Source organism: Coregonus lavaretus, assembly GCF_964263955.1.
Source record: "Coregonus lavaretus genome assembly, chromosome: 3".
Taxonomy (NCBI): Eukaryota; Metazoa; Chordata; class Actinopteri; order Salmoniformes; family Salmonidae; genus Coregonus; species Coregonus lavaretus.
The window spans coordinates 56684437-56710870 of record NC_139990.1 but is presented as its reverse complement, the minus strand read 5'-3'; the positions used below and the strand labels follow the sequence as shown (position 1 = coordinate 56710870).

Below are 26434 nucleotides of genomic sequence, written 5' to 3'. Positions count from 1 at the left end.
ACAGGGGGAGATATAGAAAAAGAAATAGAGCAGAGAGAGAAGGGAAAATGGAAGAGAGAGAGGGAAAAAGAGAGTCAGAGAGAAATAGATGGGAAGAGAGAGAAGAGCTAGAGAGCGAGCGAGCGAGAGACGGAGTGTGGTGGTTCACCTCTGAGCTCTCATCTCCTTGGGGTCAAAGTAGAGGTCGGAGGAGGATTCGGTGTCGTCCCAGCGTCTCTCCCCCCTCTTCCTCTCCCTCTTCTCCTCCCTCCGGTGGATCTTCATCATTTCTTTCTCCTTCCCTGACTGGATGGACACCTGACAGCCGTACGTGGGCTTGCTGCTCCCCTCTCCTCCACTTCCTTTACGACTACCATCTAAACACAAGAATAATACACAGAGACATCAATAAAAGGTTATAAACCGACAGGTCGCAAAGAAACAGTTGGGTCATCATTGATACATTCAATGTTTCTTTGAGCTAGGTTGCTATGTTGTCTTGTGTAATTGAGCGCTTATAATATGGTAACTAAGCATGGAATAGCATGTAATACACACTTTGCCACCACCTATACTATAGCGCCTATACTATAGCGCCTATACTATAGCGCCTATACTATAGCACCTATATTATACAGCCTATACTATACCGCCTATACTATACCGCCTATACTATACCGCCTATATTATACCGCCTATACTATAGCGCCTATACTATAGCGCCTATACTATAGCGCCTATACTATAGCGCCTATACTATAGCGCCTATATTATACCGCCTATACTATACCGCCTATACTATACCGCCTATACTATAGTGCCTATATTATACCGCCTATATTATACCGCCTATATTATACCGCCTATACTATAACGCCTATACTATAGCGCCTATACTATAGCGCCTATACTATAGCGCCTATACTATAGCGCCTATACTATAGCGCCTATACTATAGCGCCTATATTATAGCGCCTATACTATACCGCCTATACTATAGCGCCTATACTATAGCGCCTATATTATAGCGCCTATACTATACCGCCTATACTATAGCGCCTATATTATACCGCCTATACTATAGCGCCTATACTATAGCGCCTATACTATACCGCCTATACTATACCGCCTATACTATAGCGCCTATATTATAGCGCCTATATTATAGCGCCTATACTATACCGCCTATACTATACCGCCTATACTATACCGCCTATATTATACCGCCTATACTATAGCGCCTATACTATAGCGCCTATATTATACCGCCTATACTATAGCGCCTATACTATACCGCCTATACTATACCGCCTATACTATACCGCCTATACTATACCGCCTATACTATACCGCCTATACTATAGCGCCTATACTATACCGCCTATACTATAGCGCCTATACTATAGTGCCTATACTAGAGCGCCTATACTAGAGCGCCTATATTATACCGCCTATACTATAGCGCCTATACTATACCGCCTATATTATACCGCCTATACTATAGCGCCTATACTATAGCGCCTATACTATACCGCCTATACTATAGCGCCTATACTATACCGCCTATACTATACCGCCTATACTATACCGCCTATATTATACCGCCTATACTATAGCGCCTATACTATACCGCCTATATTATACCGCCTATATTATACCGCCTATACTATACCGCCTATACTACACCGCCTATACTATACCGCCTATACTATAGCGCCTATACTCTAGCTCCTATACTATACCGCCTATACTATAGCGCCTATACTATACCGCCTATATTATACCGCCTATACTATAGCGCCTATACTATAGCGCCTATACTATAGCGCCTATACTATAGTGCCTATACTATAGTGCCTATACTTTAGCGCCTATACTATACCGCCTATATTATAGCGCCTATACTATAGCGCCTATACTATACCGCCTATACTATAGCGCCTATATTATACCGCCTATACTATGTGGCTGTGTGTGTTTTTCCAGACTGTAACAACCATATCTGTTCAGATTCTGGTAGCCACCAGGTGGAAAGGACGATTTCTAACCCCAGGACCTCAGTAGTCATTAATATTGTAACGTGTGTGTATGTGTATATGTGTGTGTGTGTGTGTGTGTGTGTGTGTGTGTGTGTGTGTGTGTGTGTGAGAGAGTGTGTGTGTCCTTTACTTAACCCTGCAAGGATTAGGGCCCACATGAGACCCCCAGCTTGTTGTTGAGCAGGGAGAAAGAGCATCACAGGAGCAAAATAAACCCTAACAGCATACAAGCACAAGTGACGTGAGTAAAATCCATAACTACTTCAACAGAGGACTTAAAAGCGCAGAGTGGCCTAGACCCTTATCTTTCTAATGTGTGTGTGTGTGTCCTTTACCTCACCCTGCATGAGTTAGGGCTCACATGAGACCCCCAGCTTGTTGTTGAGTAGGGAGAAAGAGCATCACAGGAGAAAAATAAAACCTAACAGCATACAAGTACAAGTGACATGAGTAAAATCCATAACTACTTCAACAGTGTGTGTGTGTGTGTGCGTGTACTAGGGTTATCCAGAGAATCTACCAAATTACTTCGAGAAAATTGCAAGAAATTACCAGTATCCCGGTATTCCTGTTCAAACCAGAAGTGCTATTTTAAAGCATATAATACCAGAGAAAAAAAACAGACATGATTATACCACTGTAAATTGAGAAATATACACATGAATCTAACGTTTTAATCAACTCAAAGTTCTCTCAAAGTCACCACACTTTCATTGATGTAGCCTAGTTTTAAAGGACAATTTTACCCAGGTAACCAAGCAGTTTGTTGTTTTAGGTAATCCATAGTAGATGTTTCAAAGTAGTTTCAAAAAAATGTCGGCGTCTAGATATCTAGCTTTGAATGTCCTGATCAGTCCTGATGTTCCCAATTGCCCATTTGAGTAAATTCGTACAACTCCCAAAATTCCCCTCTAACTGGATTGAGTTGGCGGTGTGTGGGTTGAACTTGGTTCAACACATACAGTGGGGAAAAAATGTATTTAGTCAGCCACCAATTGTGCAAGTTCTCCCACTTAAAAAGATGAGAGAGGCCTGTCATTTTCATCATAGGTACACGTCAACTATGACAGACAAAATGAGGAAAAAAAAATCCAGAAAATCACATTGTAGGATTTTTAATGAATTTATTTGCAAATTATGGTGGAAAATAAGTATTTGGTCACCTACAAACAAGCAAGATTTCTGGCTCTCACAGACCTGTAACTTCTTCTTTAAGAGTTTTCTCTGTCCTCCACTCGTTACCTGTATTAATGGCACCTGCTTGAACTTGTTATCAGTATAAAAGACACCTGTCCACAACCTCAAACAGTCACACTCCAAACTCCACTATGGCCAAGACCAAAGAGCTGTCAAAGGACACCAGAAACAAAATTGTAGACCTGCACCAGGCTGGGAAGACTGAATCTGCAATAGGTAAGCAGCTTGGTTTGAAGAAATCAACTGTGGGAGCAATTATTAGGAAATGGAAGACATACAAGACCACTTATAATCTCCCTCGATCTGGGGCTCCACGCAAGATCTCACCCCGTGGGGTCAAAATGATCCCAAGAACGGTGAGCAAAAATCCCAGAACCACACGGGGGGACCTAGTGAATGACCTGCAGAGAGCTGGGACCAAAGTAACAAAGCCTACCATCAGTAACACACTACGCCGCCAGGGACTCAAATCCTGCAGTGCAGACGTGTCCCCCTGCTTAAGCCAGTACATGTCCAGGCCCGTCTGAAGTTTGCTAGAGTGCATTTGGATGATCCAGAAGAGGATTGGGAGAATGTCATATGTCATATGGTCAGATGAAACCAAAATAGAACTTGTCGTGTTTGGAGGACAAAGAATGCTGAGTTGCATCCAAAGAACACCATACCTACTGTGAAGCATGGGGGTGGAAACATCATGCTTTGGGGCTGTTTTTCTGCAAAGGGACCAGGACGACTGATCCGTGTAAAGGAAAGAATGAATGGGGCCATGTATCATGTGATTTTGAGTGAAAACCTCCTTCCATCAGCAAGGGCATTGAAGATGAAACGTGGCTGGGTCTTTCAGCATGACAATGATCCCAAACACACCGCCCGGGCAACGAAGGAGTGGCTTCGTAAGAAGCATTTCAAGGTCCTGGAATGGCCTAGCCAGTCTCCAGATCTCAACCCCATAGAAAATCTTTGGAGGGAGTTGAAAGTCCGTGTTGCCCAGCGACAGCCCCAAAACATCACTGCTCTAGAGGAGATCTGCATGGAGGAATGGGCCAAAATACCAGCAACAGTGTGTGAAAACCTTGTGAAGACTTACAGAAAACGTTTGACCTGTTTCATTGCCAACAAAGGGTATATAACAAAGTATTGAGAAACTTTTGTTATTGACCAAATACTTATTTTCCACCATAATTTGCAAATAAATTCATAAAAAATCCTACAATGTGATTTTCTGGATTTTTTTTCCTCATTTTGTCTGTCATAGTTGACGTGTACCTATGATGAAAATGACAGGCCTCTCTCATCTTTTTAAGTGGGAGAACTTGCACAATTGGTGGCTGACTAAATACTTTTTTTCCCCACTGTACAGTGGGGAGAACAAGTATTTGATACACTGCCGATTTTGCAGGTTTTCCTACTTACAAAGCATGTAAAGGTCTGTAATTTGTATCATAGGTACACTTCAACTGTGAGAGACGGAATCTAAAACAAAAATCCAGAAAATCACATTGTATGATTTTTAAGTAATTAATTTGCATTTTATTGCATGACATAAGTATTTGATCACCTACCAACCAGTAAGAATTCCGGCTCTCACAGACCTGTTAGTTTTTCTTTAAGAAGCCCTCCTGTTCTCCACTCATTACCTGTATTAACTGCACCTGTTTGAACTCGTTACCTGTATAAAAGACACCTGTCCACACACTCAATCAAACAGACTCCAACCTCTCCACAATGGCCAAGACCAGAGAGCTGTGTAAGGACATCAGGGATACAATTGTAGACCTGCACAAGGCTGGGATGGGCTACAGGACAATAGGCAAGCAGTTTGGTGAGAAGGCAACCACTGTTGGCGCAATTATTAGAAAATGGAAGAAGTTCAAGATGACGGTCAATCACCCTCGGTCTGGGGCTCCATGCAAGATCTCACCTCGTGGGGCATCAATGATCATGAGGAAGGTGAGGGATCAGCCCAGAACTACACTGCAGAACCTGGTCAATGACCTGAAGAGAGCTGGGACCACAGTCTCAAAGAAAACCATTAGTAACACACCACGCCGTCATGGATTAAAATCCTGCAGCGCACGCAAGGTCCCCCTGCTCAAGCCAGTGCTTGTCCAGGCCCGTCTGAAGTTTGCCAATGACCATCTGGATGATCCAGAGGAGTAATGGGAGAAGGTCATGTGGTCTGATGAGACAAAAATAGAGCTTTTTGGTCTAAACTCCACTCGCCGTGTTTGGAGGAAGAAGAAGGATGAGTACAACCTCAAGAACACCATCCCAACCGTGAAGCATGGAGGTGGAAACATCATTCTTTGGGGATGCTTTTCTGCAAAGGGGACAGGACAACTGCACCGTATTGAGGGGAGGATGGATGGGGCCATGTATCGCGAGATCTTGGCCAACAACCTCCTTCCCTCAGTAAGAGCATTGAAGATGGGTCGTGGCTGGGTCTTCCAGCATGACAACGACCCGAAACACACAGCCAGGGCAACTAAGGAGTGGCTCCGTAAGAAGCATCTCAAGGTCCTGGAGTGGCCTAGCCAGTCTCCAGACCTGAACCCAATAGAACATCTTTGGAGGGAGATGAAAGTCCGTATTGCCCAGCGACAGCCCCGAAACCTGAAGGATCTGGAGAAGGTCTGTATGGAGGAGTGGGCCAAAATCCCTGCTGCAGTGTGTGCAAACCTGGTCAAGACCTACAGGAAACGTATGATCTCTGTAATTGCAAACAAAGGTTTCTGTAGCAAATATTAAGTTCTGCTTTTCTGATGTATCAAATACTTATGTCATGCAATAAAATGCAAATTAATTACTTTAAAATCATACAATGTGATTTTCTGGATTTTTGTTTTAGATTCTGCCTCTCACAGTTGAAGTGTACCTATGATAAAAAATTACAGACCTCTACATGCTTTGTAAATAGGAAAACCTGCTAAATCGGCAGTGTATCAAATACTTGTTCTCCCCACTGTAGGTGTCAAAAGTGCTTCAAATATAAGACAGTTGAGATTATTTCACATAAAATAATAATGTTCCTTGAGTTGTCAGAGTTTAGTGTGACGAAAAGTAGCTAACAGCCATGCTCTGTGCTCTCTCATGTCTTGCCATTGGGCAGAGCAGCCCAAGCGGAGCTGTTGCTATATTCAGAGACATCCAGATCCGCCATGAGCAGAGATCATGCACAGCGAGCACGGAGCGAGTGACAGACAGAGAGGAGCAGCTAATGGAATTAATAACAGAGGAAGATATTTCTAATTTCGGGTTTTGGGCAAAAGCAATCGGGCCTGGGTAGGGTAGGGCCTGAACGTCGCAGGCATGGGTAGGGCTCGGGCAGGGTCCTAGTAAACATCAAAGCAAATCCTTTGAATTACACGTCCACCGATGGTTGAACAGCCCGAGAGAGTCAGCTAGCATGTGCTGCTTTCTGGGAATCACTGGCAAAGAAGATCAGGGTGGAAGTGCAAAGTCTCGCATGGTGACGTAATTTGACTCTTTGACAGACGGGGTGTTTCGATATCTATGATGCAACCGTACGCTAAATAATGATTTTTTATGATATCTCGAGACCGTATGCATGGTGGACTGACTAGAAATACACATGAAAATGGATTTAGTGTAAAATTCCCCTTTAAGGTAGTCTAGGCACAATGAGCACTTTTGGCCGATTGGTCAAATATTATGAGGTCACGTGTAGCATGCACATATAGAATGCAATTACATTTATAGAAGCCATGCAGCCCAAGGAATGTTTTCTGTTGGGGACTTTATGAGTAAATATGGTAGGCTGCTAGCGTTGTGATGACTGGTTTAATGTAGGAACGAAGCCAGAGAGTTGATACGTCGCACATGCATATTTTGTATTTTTGCATCTCAGCTTATTTACCCTTCACTTTCTCGGCATATACTCTCACCAGTTGTGATAGGTTGAGGGATTCTTGGGGAGAGTAGGCTATGGACATTTTTTGTGTGCTGATCTGTATATCCTGTAGGCCTACTTGCTGTTTGCAATGGAATGGTAGGAGAACACAGCACGCAGCGCTTTGTATTTATGGTGACTTTGTGTAAGTAAATAGGCCTACGGTAGGCTACAACAGCACGTACATGCAGATAACAGAGCAGAGAAGGCCGCAGAGAAGCCAGATTTAAACATTGCATATCATTTAACAGTTCCATTTCACTTCACGCTGTTCATAGAAATAATATAATATAATGTAGCGGTTTCTCGCCATTATTTATCCCTGGAAATGAGAACAGGGAGAGCGTGGCACAGCAAGGGTTAAAGCCCCCAGAGACCGCCTCCCTGACTGAGTCACAACAGTTCAATAGAAGACAGAATTGCTCTTGAAAACAGATGAGATCTGATGATTGTCCTGAGGCCTCGGCTGATTGTCTGAATGATCTTATCTTTATCTCCTCTAACGGCTCTACCTGCTGCACCTCACCCTCCCTCCCTCCTCCCCCTCCTCCATTACTTCACTCCCCCTCCTCCCTCTCTTCACTCCAACATTCCCTCATTCTTGATGCACCTATTCCACTAGCCTAACCTATACCTCCCTTCACTATCCCTCCCTCTCTCATCAACTCCTGCTACGTCTCTCAGATCGAACAGTAATTGCCACCAGAACTCATGCAATTTTTTATTTATTTTCAAGGTACGACTAGGGCTGGCATAATTTCTGTATAACCGCATAACCGACAGTTGAGTCCATGTAATGACCGAAACGGACTCAACCACCACCTTCAGGTTCGTTCCACACACAAAAGTACTATTATTATTACTATTATTGTTATTATTAATATATACACTACCAGTCAAAGGTTTGGACACACTTACTCATTCAAGGGTTTATCTTTATTTTTAAATTTGTAGAACAATAGTAAAGACATCAAAACCATGAAATAACACATATGGAATCATGTAGTAACCAAAAAAGTGTTAAATCAAAATATATTTTATATTTGAGATTCTCAAATAGCCACCCTTTGCCTTCATGACAGCTTTGCACACTCTTGGCATTCTCTCAACCGGCTTCACCTGGAATGTGTTTCCAACAGTCTTGAAGGAGTTCCCACATATGCTGAGCACTTGTTGGCTGCTTTTCCTTCACTCTGCCATCCGACTCATCCCAAACCATTTCAATTGGGATGAGGTCGGGGGATTGTGGAGGCCAGGTTATCTGATGCAGCACTCCATCACTCCCCTTCTTGGTAAAATAGCCCTTACACAGCCTGGAGGTGTGTTGGGTCATTGTCCTGTTGAAAAACAAATGATAGTCCCACTAAGCCCAAACCAGATGGGATGGCGTATCACTGCAGAATGCTGTGGTAGCCATGCTGGTTAAGTGTGCCTTGAATTCTAGCCACCCATTGCCTTAACAACGTGGTTAAACTTTGCTGCTCCTTGCTGAAACAAGCAAATGAGTCTTCAGTTGCCTAGGCAACGCCCCCCACAATGCAGCAGCAGCAGCAGCAGACACAGAAAATAGAATGAATAGAACATGCTTGGAACCTCTAAACCTGGCAATTTGACTGGTAAACTCATGGGTAGCCTACACTCGCAATAGTCCAAGACGATATTCACGTAATAATTAGGAATTTCCCTCACCCATGCCCACAAATTGGGGAAAATAAATATTATTTCCCATTGACCCCCATGAAAAAGAGACAACTTCGTTGTCAATGCCAAAAAGCTGCTGTGTTGTTCAATGCACATGTAATCAAGTCAGAAATCCCAACCTACGGTTCACAATGCTCCCACGTAGGGAAATAGAGCCTGTGAGAAGAGCCCTGTGGCTTCAGGCTATTTGGTGTGGGATAGTAGGAAATGTAGGGACCCGGTGTCCAAGTAATAATAATATGCCAAGTAAGCTACACGTAGCTATGCGTGTGGAACACATTTCATCACAGGTAAGACATTTAACTTGTTTAGTATAGTCTGTTTAACTCCACTCACTACATGTAGCTGTATATTCTGTTTGTTTGTATTGTTGGTCTTGGCTAGCTTAATGTTCCTGTCGGTCGCTAGCTAACACTCACTCAGGTGGCTGCTAGCACCGTCATGAAAAGGGGAATTAGGGAAGCCCTACAATATTACGATTTTCTAAGTAGTGAGAACGCTCGGGAGCAGGCAATGTTGAAAAGTAATCTTTAGACGTGGTACTTTTTGTAAATGTACACTGAACAAATGCAACATGTAAAGTGTTGGTCCCATGTTTCATGAGTTGAAATAAAAGATCCCAGAAATGTTCCATGCGCACAAAAAATGTATTTCTCTTAAATGTTGTGTACAAATTTGTTTACATCCCTGTTAGTGAGCATTTCCCCTTTGCCAACATAATCCATCCACCTGACAGGTGTGGCATATCAAGAAGCTGATTAAACGTCATGATCATTACATAGGTACACCTTGTGATGGGGACAATAAAAGGCCACTCTAAAATGTGCAGTTCTGTTCCCTTTGCAGAAAAGCATCCCCAAAGAATGATGTTTCCACCTCCATTCTTCACAGTTGGGATGGTGTTCTTGGGGTTGTACTCATCCTTCTTCTTCCTCCAAACACGGCGAGTGGAGTTTAGACCAAAAAGCTCTATTTTTGTCTCATCAGACCACATGACCTTCTCCCATTCCTCCTCTGGATCATCCAGATGGTCATTGGCAAACTTTAGACAGGCCTGGACATGCGCTGGCTTGAGCAGGGGGACCTTGCGTGCGCTGCAGGATTTTAATCCATGACGGCGTAGTGTGTTACTAATGGTTTTCTTTGAGACTGTGGTCCCAGATCTCTTCAGGTCATTGACCAGGTCCTGCCATGTAGTTCTGGGCTGATCCTCACCTTCCTCATGATCATTGATGCCCCACGAGGTGAGATCTTGCATGGAGCCCCAGACCGAGAGTGATTGACCGTCATCTTGAACTTCTTCCATTTTCTAATAATTGCGCCAACAGTTGTTGCCTTCTCACCAAGCTGCTTGCCTATTGTCCTGTAGCCCATCCCAGCCTTGTGCAGGTCTACAATTTTATCCCTGATGTCCTTACACAGCTCTCTGGTCTTGGCCATTGTGGAGAGGTTGGAGTCTGTTTGATTGAGTGTGTGGACAGGTGTCTTTTATACAGGTAACGAGTTCAAACAGGTGCAGTTAATACAGGTAATGAGTGGAGAACAGGAGGGCTTCTTAAAGAAAAACTAACAGGTCTGTGAGAGCCGGAATTCTTACTGGTTGGTAGGTGATCAAATACTTATGTCATGCAATAAAATGCAAATTAATTACTTAAAAATCATACAATGTGATTTTCTGGATTTTTGTTTTAGATTCCGTCTCTCAACCGTCTCTCACAGTTGAAGTGTACCTATGATAAAAATTACAGACCTCTACATGCTTTGTAAGTAGCAAAACCTGCAAAATCGGCAGTGTATCAAATACTTGTTCTCCCCACTGTATATGTGACCAACAGATTCATATCTGTATTCCCAGTCATGTGAAATCCATAGATTAGGGCCTAATGATTTCCTTATATGAACTGTAACTCTTTGAAATTGTTGCGTTGATATTTTTTTCAGTCTAGTTTTGTAACTGACTAAATTTTGTTTGAAAAACATGACGTTTTTACTGTGAGCCAAATGGGGTAACAGGTTGTTTTCCCCACAGGCGGGCAGGACCGTGACGTTCTATCTATTTAATAACGACTGGGACTATGGCTACCTTCTATTGTGATGCAATAATGTCCATGGTAAGGTAGAATTGCATTCAAATTATGTGAACTGATGTGGCTTATGCAATGCAATGTATTTTTTGTAATGTCAGTTGAGTTGAATCAACAAATCACAGCACACATTTGAGCACATATTTTACTTTCTGCTTATGGGTACACTCACAATGGCAGCCATTCCACCCAATATGCCATCATTGACTTGAATGGGGATGCCCGTTCTATGAATTCTATTTCAATTCCAGCACATGCAGTGAGGACTGGAGGAGAGGAGAAAATGTGCTTCACATTTTTTTATATATTATGATGACGATGGTAATTTTGCTGGCCAATTACCATTACCTAAAATTCCATGACCGTCACAGCCCTAGGTATTACCATTTTCCTCAAACATAGCCTACACAGAAACAGACAAAGTAATTTACATGCACACAAGAGGCGCTACTTTCACTGGGGACATGACCCCCCGCCCACAACACACATTTTAAAATGGTATTTTAGGACCGTGGATACCACAGAGCATGTGGACAGGCTGTGTGAAGGAAAAGCTTCTGAAAGGCTGGCTTAATAGGATCAGCACGGTGCTGCGGTCTGCAGCTGCTGTCTCTCTGTGTTGAGCTTTTTCTCAGAGTTGTAAAAGCAAGCAGAGCAGAAACTGGCTACTCTTTATTTGACTGATGTAGCTGGCAAGGTAACTGCTGTTTGACTTATCAGGAAAAAAAGTGCTGAGCTGGTAGTGTAACTGACATGTAACGTTAGTTCATGTTTCATCCCCTCTCGACTGAAGTTCTGTCTGAAGAGAATGAACTAGCTAGCTAATAGCTACCACAGCCAGTTCAGCTCTAGCAATCTGTAAGGTAGCAGTATCTAACAGCTGTTGTGTGTATGGACATTTTTTGTAGCCTTTTTGTACCGTTTCAACAGAAGTAAATTAACTTGGCTAGTTTTCTCTAGTTGATGTACCATTACAGCTAGCCAAAAGTTGGCTAACGTTAGCTAGCTAGCTCACTAACGTTAGCTATTAATTTTGTCTCAATCACACTAGACCGGAATCAAACGATAAAACCAGTGGCCAAATGATTGAAGACCGATATGTTCAAATTTTTTGTGTGAACTACTTTTCACACAACTTTTCACACTGACACGGTAAAAACAGCTCTACATGCTACACTGTCATGGTGCACAGTCAGTACACAACACTATGCTCATCATGTCTTAGCAGGATCAGATGTTGACAGGTGTCCCAGCAGGGTCAGACAGCCAGGGAAGACCAGTCTACGGAGCTCAGGTGAATTTTGCAGTATATTATAAGAATCAGTGAATGGATAGAAAGTTCCATCTTGAGTTGATGGTTAGGCTACAATCTGGGATCTGGGAGTAATGGTCATTTCAATTATTGAACTACAGATTCTATTCTTGGAAAATATAATGTATAAATGCACACCAAGGTAATTTTGTGTCATGCCTTATCTGAGCAGGATCAGATGATGACAGGGGTCTCAGCAGGGTCAGGCAACCAGGGAAGACCAGATTGAAACTATTTTAAGGCAGTCTGACAAACCTTTAAAGTTGATTTCCAACCTGTATGAAGGGTTGATAGAGGCTTTTCCCGAAGACACAAAACATGTCAAACAAAAATGTTAGGAAAACCTGGGAGAAACTATTGATAATGATGGATACAGATATGTTTGAATGACCAGTCATATTCATAGAATCTCAGACATTAATTACATCCATAGAACACATTCAGAAATGTAATTCCTCTGCTGGAGGTGTAAAACACAAAAGGGGACATATTTGCATATGTTATGATCTTATGAAGGCTAGCTGGATTCTGGCAAAGAGTATGTTATTTTACCTCAGCATGTCTACAGTTTCTCCCTTCTCCCGGTTTTTGTTTGCTTGTAAATGTTGATACTGGAGACTTATCAGAAGAAACTGTCTAACCTAGCATTTATAGCAGCTAAAAAATGCATTGCCATTAATTGGCAGGTTGGTTTTCCCCCCGCAATGTCACAATGGATGGCAGAAATGTCATGTTATGTATCACTAGATTTGATTTATTACAAGATTAAGGGTATACTGTGCAACTTTGATAAATTCTAGCTTTATATGGAATACTGTATGACAAAAGGGGTCTGTATTGAAAACATGCACACGAGACACCTGTCTTATTTGTGCCCGTCTCAGTGGACTAATCCACTGAGGAGGCTGCGAGGATGCCACGGACCAAGAATATGGGTATTGTGGCTCAGATGCACAAGGCAAGTCTCTCTCCAGAATGCACTCTCTCCCGCCATTTTGTGGTTATTCATTGTTTCATAACTTCATTGTGTGCATTGTTTTCTGTGTCTATCAATTCCCCATTATATATATATATATATATATATATATATATATATATATATATATATATTACCAGTAGTAGACTACATTTAGCATTAATTCCCATAATTTCTAATCTGCAATGTTTATTTGGTTACGGTAATACATTCAATATATTATTTTACAGTCATTTACCGTTCTCATTGTGGGAGTGGACATGTGTTTTGCAGAACTCACAACCTATGCTACACTTGTGAGAAACAGGTTTTAGTTTATTTCATTCCATTTACGAGTTTTGTCAATTTATTCATTGTCTTTTGTTTGAAACGCTCCTGTCAATGTTGAGTAAGGACGCGCACCTGATTACGCATATAGAGGTAGGACTAGTCTACCTGGCCTGCGTGCAAATGAAGGCCTATAAAATGTGCCCATTTGGGGATTTCTGATTGTCTTAATTCACCACCACTAATGGAGATGTGGAGCTTTTCAAAGAAATGTTTCTTCACCTCAAACAGCAAGTAAACAAAGTCTGTTTTTAGAATCAATTGAGAAGGACAATAGTTCCTCAAAGTATTTGAACAATATTTCCTTGGCATGAAAGGGAAAAATGTAATGCTCTGATCCAGTGGAAATGTCAAAAAATACCTAATTACTTCTTATCCCTTGCACAAATAGCCTACTGCTGTGTCTGTCCCAAACAGAAAAATACACGTTAAAACATTTCGACCAATCGATTGGTCAAAAGAAAAAAAGACTACTCTTGGTCGACCAAGATTAATTTTATTTAGGGACAGCCCTAGCAGAAATGCAGGAAATGAGCTTTAGCTACACCGCGAAACCCGGCTTTTTTTTGTTATGCACAGAGAGGCAGGTTTAATTGGCAGCTCTACTTTACGACAGGGCATGCCTCCAATCACCCCCTAACCCGTCCTTCTTTAAGGTCTGCTGTGAAAGACAACACCACACCACCGCCATCCAAATCACTGACACCACACATAGGGCTTATTGTAAGCTAGGGCCAATATGGAGACTGAGGTCAGTGAAGATCAAAGTGTCCTGAAACAACACACTCCTGGCTGGTGAACCAACAGGCTGTGGATGGATGAGAGGAGGCCTGCCTGGGAAACCTCTGCTCCATGGGAGAGCAGCAGGGCTTCTGCCTGGCAGGAGGAGTCCAGTCCCAGACACTACTGTGCAGAGGAGGCTGGTGGGAGGAGCTATATGAGGACGGACTCATTGTAAATGGCTGGAATGGAATAAATGAAACTAAGTCAAACGTAATTTCCATATGTTTTATATCGTTCCATTAATTCCATTTCAGCCATTAGAATGAGCCTGTCCTCCATTAGCTCCTACCACCAGCCTCCTCTGCAGGTGTGTATTCAGGTAGGTCAAATGTTCCCAAAGCTACAGGTAGAAACTTTAATGAACATACAGTGGGGAAAAAAAGTATTTAGTCAGCCACCAATTGTGCAATTGTGCAAGTATTTGGTCATCTACCAACAAGCAATATTTCTGGCTCTCACAGACCTGTAACTTCTTCTTTAAGAGGTTCCTCTGTCCTCCACTCGTTACCTGTATTAATGGCACCTGTTTGAACTTGTTATCAGTATAAAAGACACCTGTCCACAACCTCAAACAGTCACACTCCAAACTCCACTATGGCCAAGACCAAAGAGCTGTCAAAGGACACCAGAAACAAAATTGTAGACCTGCACCAAGCTGGGAAGACTGAATCTGCAATAGGTAAGCAGCTTGGTTTGAAGAAATCAACTGTGGGAGCAATTATTAGGAAATGGAAGACATACAAGACCACTGATAATCTCCCTCGATCTATGGCTCCACACAAGATCTCACCCCGTGGGGTCAAAATGATCACAAGAACGGTGAGCAAAAATCCCAGAACCACACGGGGGGACCTAGTGAATGACCTGCAGAGAGCTGGGACCAAAGTAACAAAGCCTACCATCAGTAACACACTACGCCGCCAGGGACTCAAATCCTGCAGTGCGAGACGTATCCCCCTGCTTAAGCCAGTACATGTCCAGGCCCGTCTGAAGTTTGCTAGAGTGCATTTGGATGATCCAGAAGAGGATTGGGAGAATGTCATATGGTCAGATGAAACCAAAATAGAACTTTTTGGTCAAAACTCAACTCGTCGTGTTTGGAGGACAAAGAATGCTGAGTTGCATCCAAAGAACACCATACCTACTGTGAAGCATGGGGGTGGAAACATCATTCTTTGGGGCTGTTTTTCTGCAAAGGGACCAGGACGACTGATCCGTGTAAAGGAAAGAATGAATGGGGCCATGTATCGTGAGATTTGGAGTGAAAACCTCCTTCCATCAGCAAGGGCATTGAAGATGAAACGTGGCTGGGTCTTTCAGCATGACAATGATCCCAAACACAAACGAAGGAGTGGCTTCGTAAGAAGCATTTCAAGGTCCTGGAGTGGCCTAGCCAGTCTCCAGATCTCAACCCCATAGAAAATCTTTGGAGGGAGTTGAAAGTCCGTGTTGCCCAGCGACAGCCCCAAAACATCACTGCTCTAGAGGAGATCTGCATGGAGGAATGGGCCAAAATACCAGCAACAGTGTGTGAAAACCTTGTGAAGACTTACAGAAAACGTTTGACCTGTGTCATTGCCAACAAAGGGTATATAACACAAGTATTGAGAAACTTTTGTTATTGACCAAATACTTATTTTCCACCATAATTTGCAAATAAATTCATTAAAAATCCTACAATGTGATTTTCTGATTTTTTTTCTCTCAATTTGTCTGTCACAGTTGACGTGTACCTATGATGAAAATTACAGGCCTCTCTCATCTTTTTAAGTGGGAGAACTTGCACAATTGGTGGCTGACTAAATACTTTTTTTCCCCACTGTAGCTAACATTCTTCCCTATTGTACTTGAATTAATCCTATCTGTTCTACACAGTGTGTTCTGTAATGTTGCACCCTCCTGGACGGCAGCATGTCAGCGTGTTGTACATCATGCCTCTCCTGTGTCTCACCACTCACCCAGTCCACTGTCCTGCAGCCGAGTGGTGCAGCGGTCTAAGGCACTGCATCTCAGTGCTTGAGGCATCACTACAGGCTGTATCACAACCGGCCGTGATTGGGAGTCCCATAGGGCGGCGCACAATTGGCCCAGCGTCGTCCGGGTTTGGCCGGTGTAGGCCGTCATTGTAAATAAGAATTTGTTCTTAACTGACTTGCCTAGTTAAATAAAGGTTAAATAAAAAGAATAACATAAAAAAATACACCCATCTGAACTCAACTCTCAGTCAGTCCACTTTCCTACATCAATCTATAGTACATCCAGCTATCTCTAACAGGATTGGTTAGAGTGTGAAATTAGCCAATCTCATAGGTGCGTGCAGCCTCCCGGTGGCCACATGCATTTCTGTTTGTCCCATCTTTCTGTCCTCCCAGAATGAGCAGAGACTAGTCAGTGGTGCTGACACAGTGACACTACTATCACTCCCCCCTCCCGGTTTCAGGCCCATTCCTAATCCCTAATCGAATGCAGTCAACCGACCCACTGGGAGCTGGGGTTAACGTGTCTGAATCAGATGGAACAGTGAGGAAATGAGGACTGGACCACTGCACAGTGTACTCACACTACACCTGTGATCAAGTCCCAAATTTAGACAAGCTATTTGTAGAATACAAATGAGCCTATATTCTGTACCAGGCTACTCTTTGTGAGATGGTGAGAGTAGAAAAACAAGAATGGACATGAAATCATTTATCAATCAATAAATCAAATGCATTTATGTAGCCCTGTTTACAGCAACATTTGACACAAAGTCCTTTACAGGAACACAGCATGGGGAACCACTGAATATGTTTTTTTATCAGTGAAGTAAATATGTGAAATCCCAACAAGATTGTATGGGTCTTAACCAATTAACCTTCCAGTCTGAGCTAGTGTGTGAAGTAGGCCTCGTCTGTCAAGTAGGAGGACCAGATTTGATCATCCTCCCCTCCCTGTAAGAGTAAAAATCACACAGACAAAAAACGAACTACCTGCCAGCGCCTGTCCATCCTCTCTCTCACTTTCTCCTCCTCTTTTTCTCAGAGCGAATGCCCATCAAGACTCAAAAGGCTCTTCTGAATTTTTCATCCAGCCCTCTGACGCCCTCTCTACCTTCACGGCCATTTCCATCTCAAAGGCAGCAGCTCTTCTCCTTTCTTCACTGCTACATTTAGGACAAGGTCACGTCTGTATCCCCCGCCAGCCCCCCTCTCTTAGCTCCCGCTGACACAGTGGTAGTACATCCACACCCCTCCTTTCTCTCTCTCTCCTCTTCGCTTTCATGTGGCTCGCTCACCCGCACACTCTCTTGCTCTCAGTGTGAGCTCTGTGCTGCTGCGCTGGTGCGTTCGCCATCTATTGGGTTTTCTAGATACGATTGGGGAATTGCTCCATTCAAATTGAGCTTTTTCCCCTTGTGGTTTCCACTTTCTAAACAAATGTAAACAGATACTGAGCAATTAGCTAAACACGTGCTCTAGCATGCCGATAGAGCAGGGGAGTAAACCAACGAGCTCACTCTGGAATAGGATGTGTGATGTGGTGTGTGTGTGTGTGTGCATGGTAAGGGTGTGTGTGTGTGTCAGCCGTGTGAGTGCGTGCGTGTGTGTGTGTGCGCCTACCGCGTGCGTGAACGTGTGTCTGTGTATGAGAAAGTGAAACCATCTTGCAAGCCACGTCTTGGCTCATTTTAATATGTATAACATGTTCCAGACAGTTCCATAGCAATGAGAGGGCTGGCTGACGGTGCAGTGCATGATTCGCTGCCTGACCGTTTGTCTACAGAGACACCAACTTGTTTGTGACCATGTCAGCAATGATCAAGTTCACCCTGAACAACTAAAATTCCCTCCCTCAGTTTTCTATTTTACCCAGAGAGAGTGTGTGCGCTTCATTATTCAAACATGATTTAAAGGCTATAAACTCAGGGAGAGCTTCGAGAAGAGATGAAGAGTATATTCCTTGTCATAATAATTCTATATATAGAACACTATCCATACCTAAGAACCTTCCTGGAAAGCAAATCACAGAAGATAAGAGTCTCACCATCTCCTGCCTTCATCAGTAGTACCACCTAGCTGAATCACTTGAGTTGGAGTATGCTGCACAGATTTCATTTCTCATTTAGAGATCTGTAAAAACAGCCATCAGGCAGAGTACTTGTATTTACCAACATGCCGATGAAGGAGTTTGCAATTTGAAAGCAAATTAGCAGTGGACAGACCCAGACCCTCCCATCAAACCCCACTTCTTCTTTGATGGAATGCAGAAAGTGGGAAATTTAAATCAGCCTCTTTTAGCCCCTCCTGACCTCTCCCCTCTGTCGTCAAGGCAACGCTAATCTCAAAAGCCATCTGGCAGGCAGGTGAACTTTGACAAGCGAGAAGAGAAGAAGCCTATCACCACTTCCTCTCCATGCATGTAACGTGAATCGTGGATGGATGGAAGGGAAGAGAAGAAAGGAAAGAAAAACATTCCAGAACATGTCCTGCGTGTCTCTTCTCTGTGGTCAATACACGAGGAAGAGAGGAAGAGGCACTTAACGTAAAGTAGGCCAATCAGCCCTTATACGCTCTTTAAAGTTTTACAACCAACCACTGCCCCAACAGCGTAAAAGGAAGTTAATATATCAAAGTGATTCAATATTAAAAATTAACCTTTAGTTCACCACACTCAGCTTATTTTTCCAGGGTCTGGAAGTGACCTGGAGAAGAAGTGAAGACTTTAGGATGCAGTATGGTCCAGGGATAAAGTATCATGGAACACAAAAGTGAGCTTGATGTGAAAAACACTAAGCCCTTCCCCTAGCCCCCAAACACCTGCTGTTGCAAAATGCTAACGTAAAGAAAACAGATACCGGTAGGTGGACATAGCCTAACATGGTGGAACTTCCCCTGAGCCAAATGAAGCGCTAGATGGAGTCAAAGCTGATTGAAATTACATCATTACAACCTGATTACGCCATTATTGCAACCAGTTTTGTACCACTGTGCACAGGCTAGTGTTTATCTAGGCTACCTATCCAGTCCCATCAGGTCAGAGCCCATTGTGGTGAGTCTACCTGCCCAGTATAACCTTAGCTTCATTCCCTGGTCAAAACGACCTGGTACTTGATACCACACCTAGGCTCAGGTACCATAGAACCAACCACAGCTAATTAATGATGTATACTGCATAACTACACACAGATCGATTGATTAAATATACATACTAATCAATTGCACACAAACTGATAACGATTTACTCCTGACTTACTAAGTCCAACCCTTTACACCTGTGGGAATTGGCCTATACAAATAGGGCTAAATTGAAATGTTTCTTACAGAAGAAATATGAAAAGCATATGCTCGGTAGCAACTGAAAGGGAACAGTTTGGAGATTATGGAAAAATTATTAGAACAAAGGGGAGGACAACAGTTAACCTGTCACAAGGCATAATTTGAAAGGTTGTTCTATTGCCAACATGATTAGCTAAGTTATAAAATTCTACATTACAGTGTTAGGCTTTCACAATGCAATTCAGGGAAAACAGATCATAATTTTGATGTACATAAAAATAAGTCATTCAAGTGCATTCAAGTGTGTGTGCCGCGACACATTTTCTTCACAATAGACAAACATAGGCTCATTCTGTTGAGAACAACCAAGGGTATGATGCCATGTCATCTTGTAACTGTACATCAAACATAGTGATCAGAAACGTTGACATGAGTTTTATAACATGGAATAATATGGAAATGTGAAGTGAACATTTGGACTCACAGGTGTTTGGCTTGCTTGTATGACATCCGTAATAAAGAGATGCTCTGCTTTATTGACACCACACTCCATAAAGCAAATCCTGCAGGCTCTAGTTTTATCTTATCTTGATTACTGTCCAGTCATATGGTCAAGTGCTGCAAAGAAAGACCTAGTTAAGCTGCAGCTGGCCCAGAACAGAGCGGCACGTCTTGCTCTTCATTGTAATCAGAGGGCTGATATAAATACTATGCATGCCAGTCTCTCTTGTCTAAGAGTTGAGATAAGACTGACTGCGTCACTTCTTGTTTTTATAAGAAACAATGTGTTGGAAATTCCAAATTGTTTGCATAGTCAACTTACACACAGCACTGACACACACACTTACCCCACCAGACATGCCATCAGGGGTCTTTTCACAGTCCCCAGGTGCAGAACAAATTCAAGGAAATGTACAGTATTATACAGAGCCATGAGTGCATGCAACTCCCTTCCATCTTATATAGCGCAAGTGAAGAGCAAACCTGGTTTCAAAAAACAAATAAAGCAACATCTCACGGCACAACGCCTCTCTCCCATGTGACCTACTTGTTGTGTTTATGTACTGACATGTATGTGTAACTGATAGATGCACACACACACACTACATGTTAGTCTTTTGTCTGTAATGTATTTTTCGTTATGTGTAGGACCCCAGTAAGACTAACCCTAACCCTAAACAAAAACATCAAAGCGGTATTTATTATCATTCTCAATGTCTCATCTTTCAAAATACATTGAGTCATCCTAATGTACAGCATTTCCCTCACTCAGACAACAAAAGTGCAAAAGTTGCCCAATTAGTGGAAGGGATGGGGGCAACTTCTTGTCGCGCGATTAACCAAAATGGTGTTCGTTTTTTGTTTTTAAACAACTAATTGACAGATGTCTGTTAAATTATTTATATTCCATTTCGTTCAGTTTTTTTCTGTGAGCTCAAGGTGCACATTGCGCAGTTTTTCTAGGGATAAGAGATAAGATAGGCCTCCTGTAGCTCAGTTGGTAGAGCATGGCGCTTGCAATGCCAGGGTTGTGGGTTCGATTCCCACGGGGGGCCAGTATGAAAAATGTATGCACTCACTAACTGTAAGTCGCTCTGGATAAGAGCGTCTGCTAAATGACTAAAATGTAAATGTAAATGTAAATAAGTCAGATCAAACCCTAACTGCGATGTAGTAGGGAGTTGTAGTTTCCAATGACCATAATCCATTGCACGCTTACATGTCCGGTCTGTGTTTCTTTTACACCTGCTAAATAACAGAGACAGAAGAATGCACAATCAACTGCGCGAGGTATCTCTACCTGAAAATAAATGATCTAAGTCATTGATAGTTGGTATTCAGCAGTCATAAAAGTATGCCTTATGTACTTTGAAGAACTACTAAAATAGTGATTTTGGCAGACAGCATAGGCAGCAGCTCTATAGAGATGAGATGACTTTGAATGAAATAATAAAGTCATTGAATAAAACAAATGTAATATACAAAACAACTGAAGTATTATATTAAAGTAAAGTAATGTGAATAAATGATGGTTAAAAAGTGATAAACAGTAATGGGCAGTCACCACCATCATGGGACTTGTATTAATTGTTTTATTCTGTGTGGTTACAGCATTCAACCCACATAATGCATAGTGCAATTTTTTTATAATCGAAACCGAAAACCGTTATTATTTTTTAATAATCTGACTGAAACCGGACCGACCTCAAAAAGCACTAATCGCTCAGCACTACAACCCATAGAGCGCAGTGAAGCAGAGAGCCAGAGCTCTGACATCATGTATAGCATGTTTCTGTACAGCCACTGCGTTCCAATTTAGGCATTTATCAGTGGCCAAATCTGCTATTTTCAACCCGTGTTCAAGTGTAAAGGGCTACAGGTCCAATGCAGCCGTTTTTAGCTCAATATCAAATCATTTCTGGGTAACAATGACCTTACTGTGATTGTTTTCAATGAAAATGGTTTAAAAAAATAAACATGCTAGAATTTTGCTAGGAGTGTCTGGGAGTGGTCTGAGTGGGGAGGGGAAAACTGAAAACTAGCTGTTATTGGCAGAGAGGTTTGGAACTCTTATTGGTCTATTTACTAATTTAGAATTTCACAGTATTCTCTATCACACACACACGGAAATCTATTTTTTTGACTGAACTGGGCCTTTAAATTAGGTGGTTAATTTACAGTATCACAACCACCGCTGTAAATGTATTTGAATAAACTAGTGGGAAATGAATGACTCAAATAGATAACAAGAATCCCTTAGGCGATATAAATATATAAAATAATATTCAAGAAACGTTCTGAAAAACTAAAACTCCAGCTTCATATATATCTTTTTTTCCATTTCTTTGATGCCTGCCTACGATTTGGAACCGACGACAACCCCAGCAATGACAAATTATCCATCCTTATCTTCCCACACACATCTTCAACTACTCACAGCTTTGTTCACATTTTAAGTGTAAAAAAACAACTATCAGCCTGAAAGCGAAGAAAACATCTCCAAAAAGAGGAGAGAGAAAGAAAGAGAAACGAGGAGGGGTACTGCTAGCTCAGCATGGGGTTCAGTGTGTGAAAAATAACAAACACAGTCAGGCACTGGGTTCACTGTGCTACACAGGGAACAGCTTCAGTGACATCCAGTAGAATCAGTGCCATGCTGTGGGGAAATACAGACTGAAATCACTGACTGAATTCAGCTACAGGCCATGGGGGAAGCAACTTCAATATAAACCAGTCAGTGTACTGTAGGCTAAGCCTGGAAAACAGTGAACTACAAGGGCAACAGCCTTAATATGAGCCAGTCAGCTCCAAGCTACAGAGGGACAGCAATAGAGGGCTGTATAATGTAGAGAGGATACTTCACTGAACTACATAGGCTACTGTATATTCAGAGGTAGGAGCAGATCAGCATAGCTACGTTACAGCAGGACACATATCCTAGCACAGGGGAGGAGACCACTTCAGCATCAACCAAGTCAGTGTATTCCCAACCTGACTACAGTGACTACTAGCCTGGTCCCAGATCTGTGTGCTGGACACTGACCATAGGAGTTGGCAAGACAGCACAAACAGATCTAGGACCAGGATAAGGGACAATGCCACCCCTCAGTTAACATAATAACAAGTCTACAGTAAACATGTTGTCCCCCACAAATTATGTAGCACTCCAACATGTCTAATTAGCAGGAAAACTAATGGGCGGGGCTTATAGGTCCTTATAAGAAACTTGTTCCTCATGAGGGGCTGCATATAAGAACCAAATTCCCTGACAATAGCTCAAACGGGACAGGAGATACAGTGAGGGAAAAATGTATTTGATCCCCTGCTGATTTTGTACGTTTGCCCACTGACAAAGACATGATCAGTCTAGAATTTTAATGGTAGGTTTATTTGAACAGTGAGAGACAGAATAACAAAAATATCCAGGTAAACGCATGTCAAAAATGTTTTCAATTGATTTGCATTTTAATGAGGGAAATAAGTATTTGACCCCTCTGCAAAACATGACTTGGCAATCACCTTGTTGGCAATCACAGAGGTCAGACGTTTCTTGTAGTTGGCCACCAGGTTTGCACACATCTCAGGAGGGATTTTGTTCCACTCCTCTTTGCAGATCTTCTCCAAGTCATTAGGGTTTCGAGGCTGACGTTTGGCAACTCAAACCTTCAGCTCCCTCCACAGATTTTCTATGGGATTAAGGTCTGGACACTGGCTAGGCCACTCCAGGACCTTAATGTGCTTCTTCTTGAGCCACTCCTTTGTTGCCTTGGCCGTGTGTTTTGGGTCATTGCCATGCTGGAATACCCATCCACGACCCATTTCCAATGCCCTGGCTGAGGGAAGGAGGTTCTCACCCAAGATTTGACGGTACATGGCCCCGTCCATCGTCCCTTTGATGCGGTGAAGTTGTCCTGTCCCCTTAGCAGAAAAACACCCCCAAAGTATAATGTTTCCACCTCCATGTTTGACGGTGGGGATGGTGTTCTTGGGGTCATAGGCAGCATTCCTCCTCCTCCAAACACGGCGAGTTGAGTTGATGCCAAAGAGCTCGATTTTGGTCATTCAGATGTTCATTGGCAAACTTCAGACGGCCCTGTATATGTGCTTTCTTGAGCAGGGGGACCTTGCGGGCGCTGCAGGATTTCAGTCCTTCACGGCTTAGTGTGTTACCAATTATTTTCTTGGTGACTATGGTCCCAGCTGCCTTGAGATCATTGACAAGATCCTCCCGTGTAGTTCTGGGCTGATTCCTCACAGTTCTCATGATCATTGCAACTCCACGAGGTGAGATCTTGCATGGAGCCCCAGGCCGAGGGAGATTGACAGTTCTTTTGTGTTTCTTCCATTTGCGAATAATCGCATCAACTGTTGTCACCTTCTCACCAAGCTGCTTGGCGATGGTTTTGTAGCCAATTCCAGCCTTGTGTAGGTCTACAATCTTGTCCCTGACATCCTTGGAGAGCTCTTTGGTCTTGGCCATTGTGGAGAGTTTGGAATCTGATTGATCGATTGCTTCTGTTGACAGGTGTCTTTTATACAGGTAACAAGCTGAGATTAGGAGCACTCCCTTTAAGAGTGTGCTCCTAATCTCAGATCGTTACCTGTATAAAAGACACCTGGGAGCCAGAAATCTTTCTGATTGAGAGGGGGTCAAATACTTATTTCCCTCATTAAAATGCAAATCAATTTATAACATTTTTGATATGCGTTTTTCTGGATTTTTTTGTTGTTATTCGGTCTCTCACTGTTCAAATAAACCTACCATTAAAATTATAGACTGATCATTTCTTTGTCAGTGGGCAAACGTACAAAATCAGCAGGGGATCAAATACTTTCTTCGCTCATTGTATGCTTGTTCAAAGTTTGGAATTTCAGTTTATTACTATAGTACCCACCTCCCCCCATTGGCCAATCAGTGTAATTTCTGAATTTTAGTTGATTACTATAGCACCCCCTTTGAGCCAATCAGTGTAATTTGTACATGATCTCTATGGCAAGACACATCATTCACCAAAGTTTCGTCAAAATTGAGCTAGTGCTGTCTGAGATATTGCGTGTGACGAATGTACGAACGTACTAAAGGATGGAGACAGAGCCACAGTCCCCTTCCAGATTTCATCATGGGGACAATAACACTATACAAGGCATGAGCCAGATATTTGTCTATAGAGTGAAAACCTACTTTGCTAAATTTTCTCTGATTTGTGAGAAGAAGTAGAAGGCAAGAGGGGCTAAAAGAGAGGGACTGGTTTAGTGCTGGAGATGATGACTACCTTGGACTTAAATGGATCATGGTGCAATACTTCCCCCAACCTCCCATCCTCCTCCCCAACCTCCTCCCCCAAACCCCCATCCTCCTCACCCACACCCCCATCCTCCTCCCCAACCACCCATCCTCCTCCCCAACCTCCCATCCTCCTTCCCAACCTCCCATCCAAACCCCCATTCTCCTCACCCAAACCCCCATTCTCCTCACCCAAACCCCCATTCTCCTCACCCAAACCCCCATTCTCCTCACCCAACCTCCCATCCTCCTCCCCAACCTCCCATCCTCCTCACCCAAACCCCCATCCTCCTCACTCAAAACCTAGAGAAATAATGAAGGATTGAGCTAAGCTTAATGGGATATCTTTAGGTAATGGCCTTTCAGCGTATTGAGCCGTTTGACAATCATGCAGAAAACGAGAGCAATACCCAGCTCCAAAACAGACCTGATACAGACCTGATGGGGTAGGTGATGGGAACAAAGAAATGAGAGAACGATGAGGTTACGGTGGAGGGAGGGAGGGAGAAAAAAAGGTATAGAAAGGAAAAGAACCTAAGGTGGAATGTTGAAGCTTTGGGTAGAGAGGATGGTGAATAGCCTTTTCACAGTTACATGAAATGTAAATAAAAGTAACATATTACCCATCTTGAATAGCGGTAGGGAAGTATTTGTAATTGTATGCCTTAGTAGGCTATAGCTTTACCAACCTTCACCCAATGACAAAGAGACACTGTGCATTTCATACTGTACCTCTCTGTACTGGACGGGATACGATCAAAGATTCACAGAGTCTAATATTGATTTGTACATCAAACCCTCAGATAGATCTTTAAGGGTTGTTGGAGCTGGACTGTGCTGTTTGTGTGGTAGGGATTAACATCCAAACATGGACCAGGTGTTAAAGGTCATGACCCCGCTGATAAATGCACAGCGAAGAGTCGACCTTAGTGAGTCTATCATACATCACCCTCTCCTCCTCCTACAATTCAGATCACACCCTCTCCCTCCCTTGAGAACACTCTGACAATGATGAAGGTTGGGGGTAAATAAGTATATATATATATAAAATAAAATAAAAAAAGGCATAATATTAAAAGTGGTCCT

At 42.7% G+C, this 26434-nt stretch overlaps 1 protein-coding gene across 1 annotated transcript in view; it reads right to left on the bottom strand.

Annotated features, from left to right (window-relative positions):
• LOC311108145 (activating signal cointegrator 1 complex subunit 3-like) overlaps positions 1–26434 on the bottom strand; it is a 139297-nt gene that overhangs the window by 95159 nt on the left and 17704 nt on the right. Inside the window, exon 7 of the mRNA XM_084150774.1 lies at positions 149–356. Coding sequence (XP_084006900.1) covers positions 149–356 — 208 coding nt within the window. The remainder of the gene's footprint in view (positions 1–148; positions 357–26434) is intronic.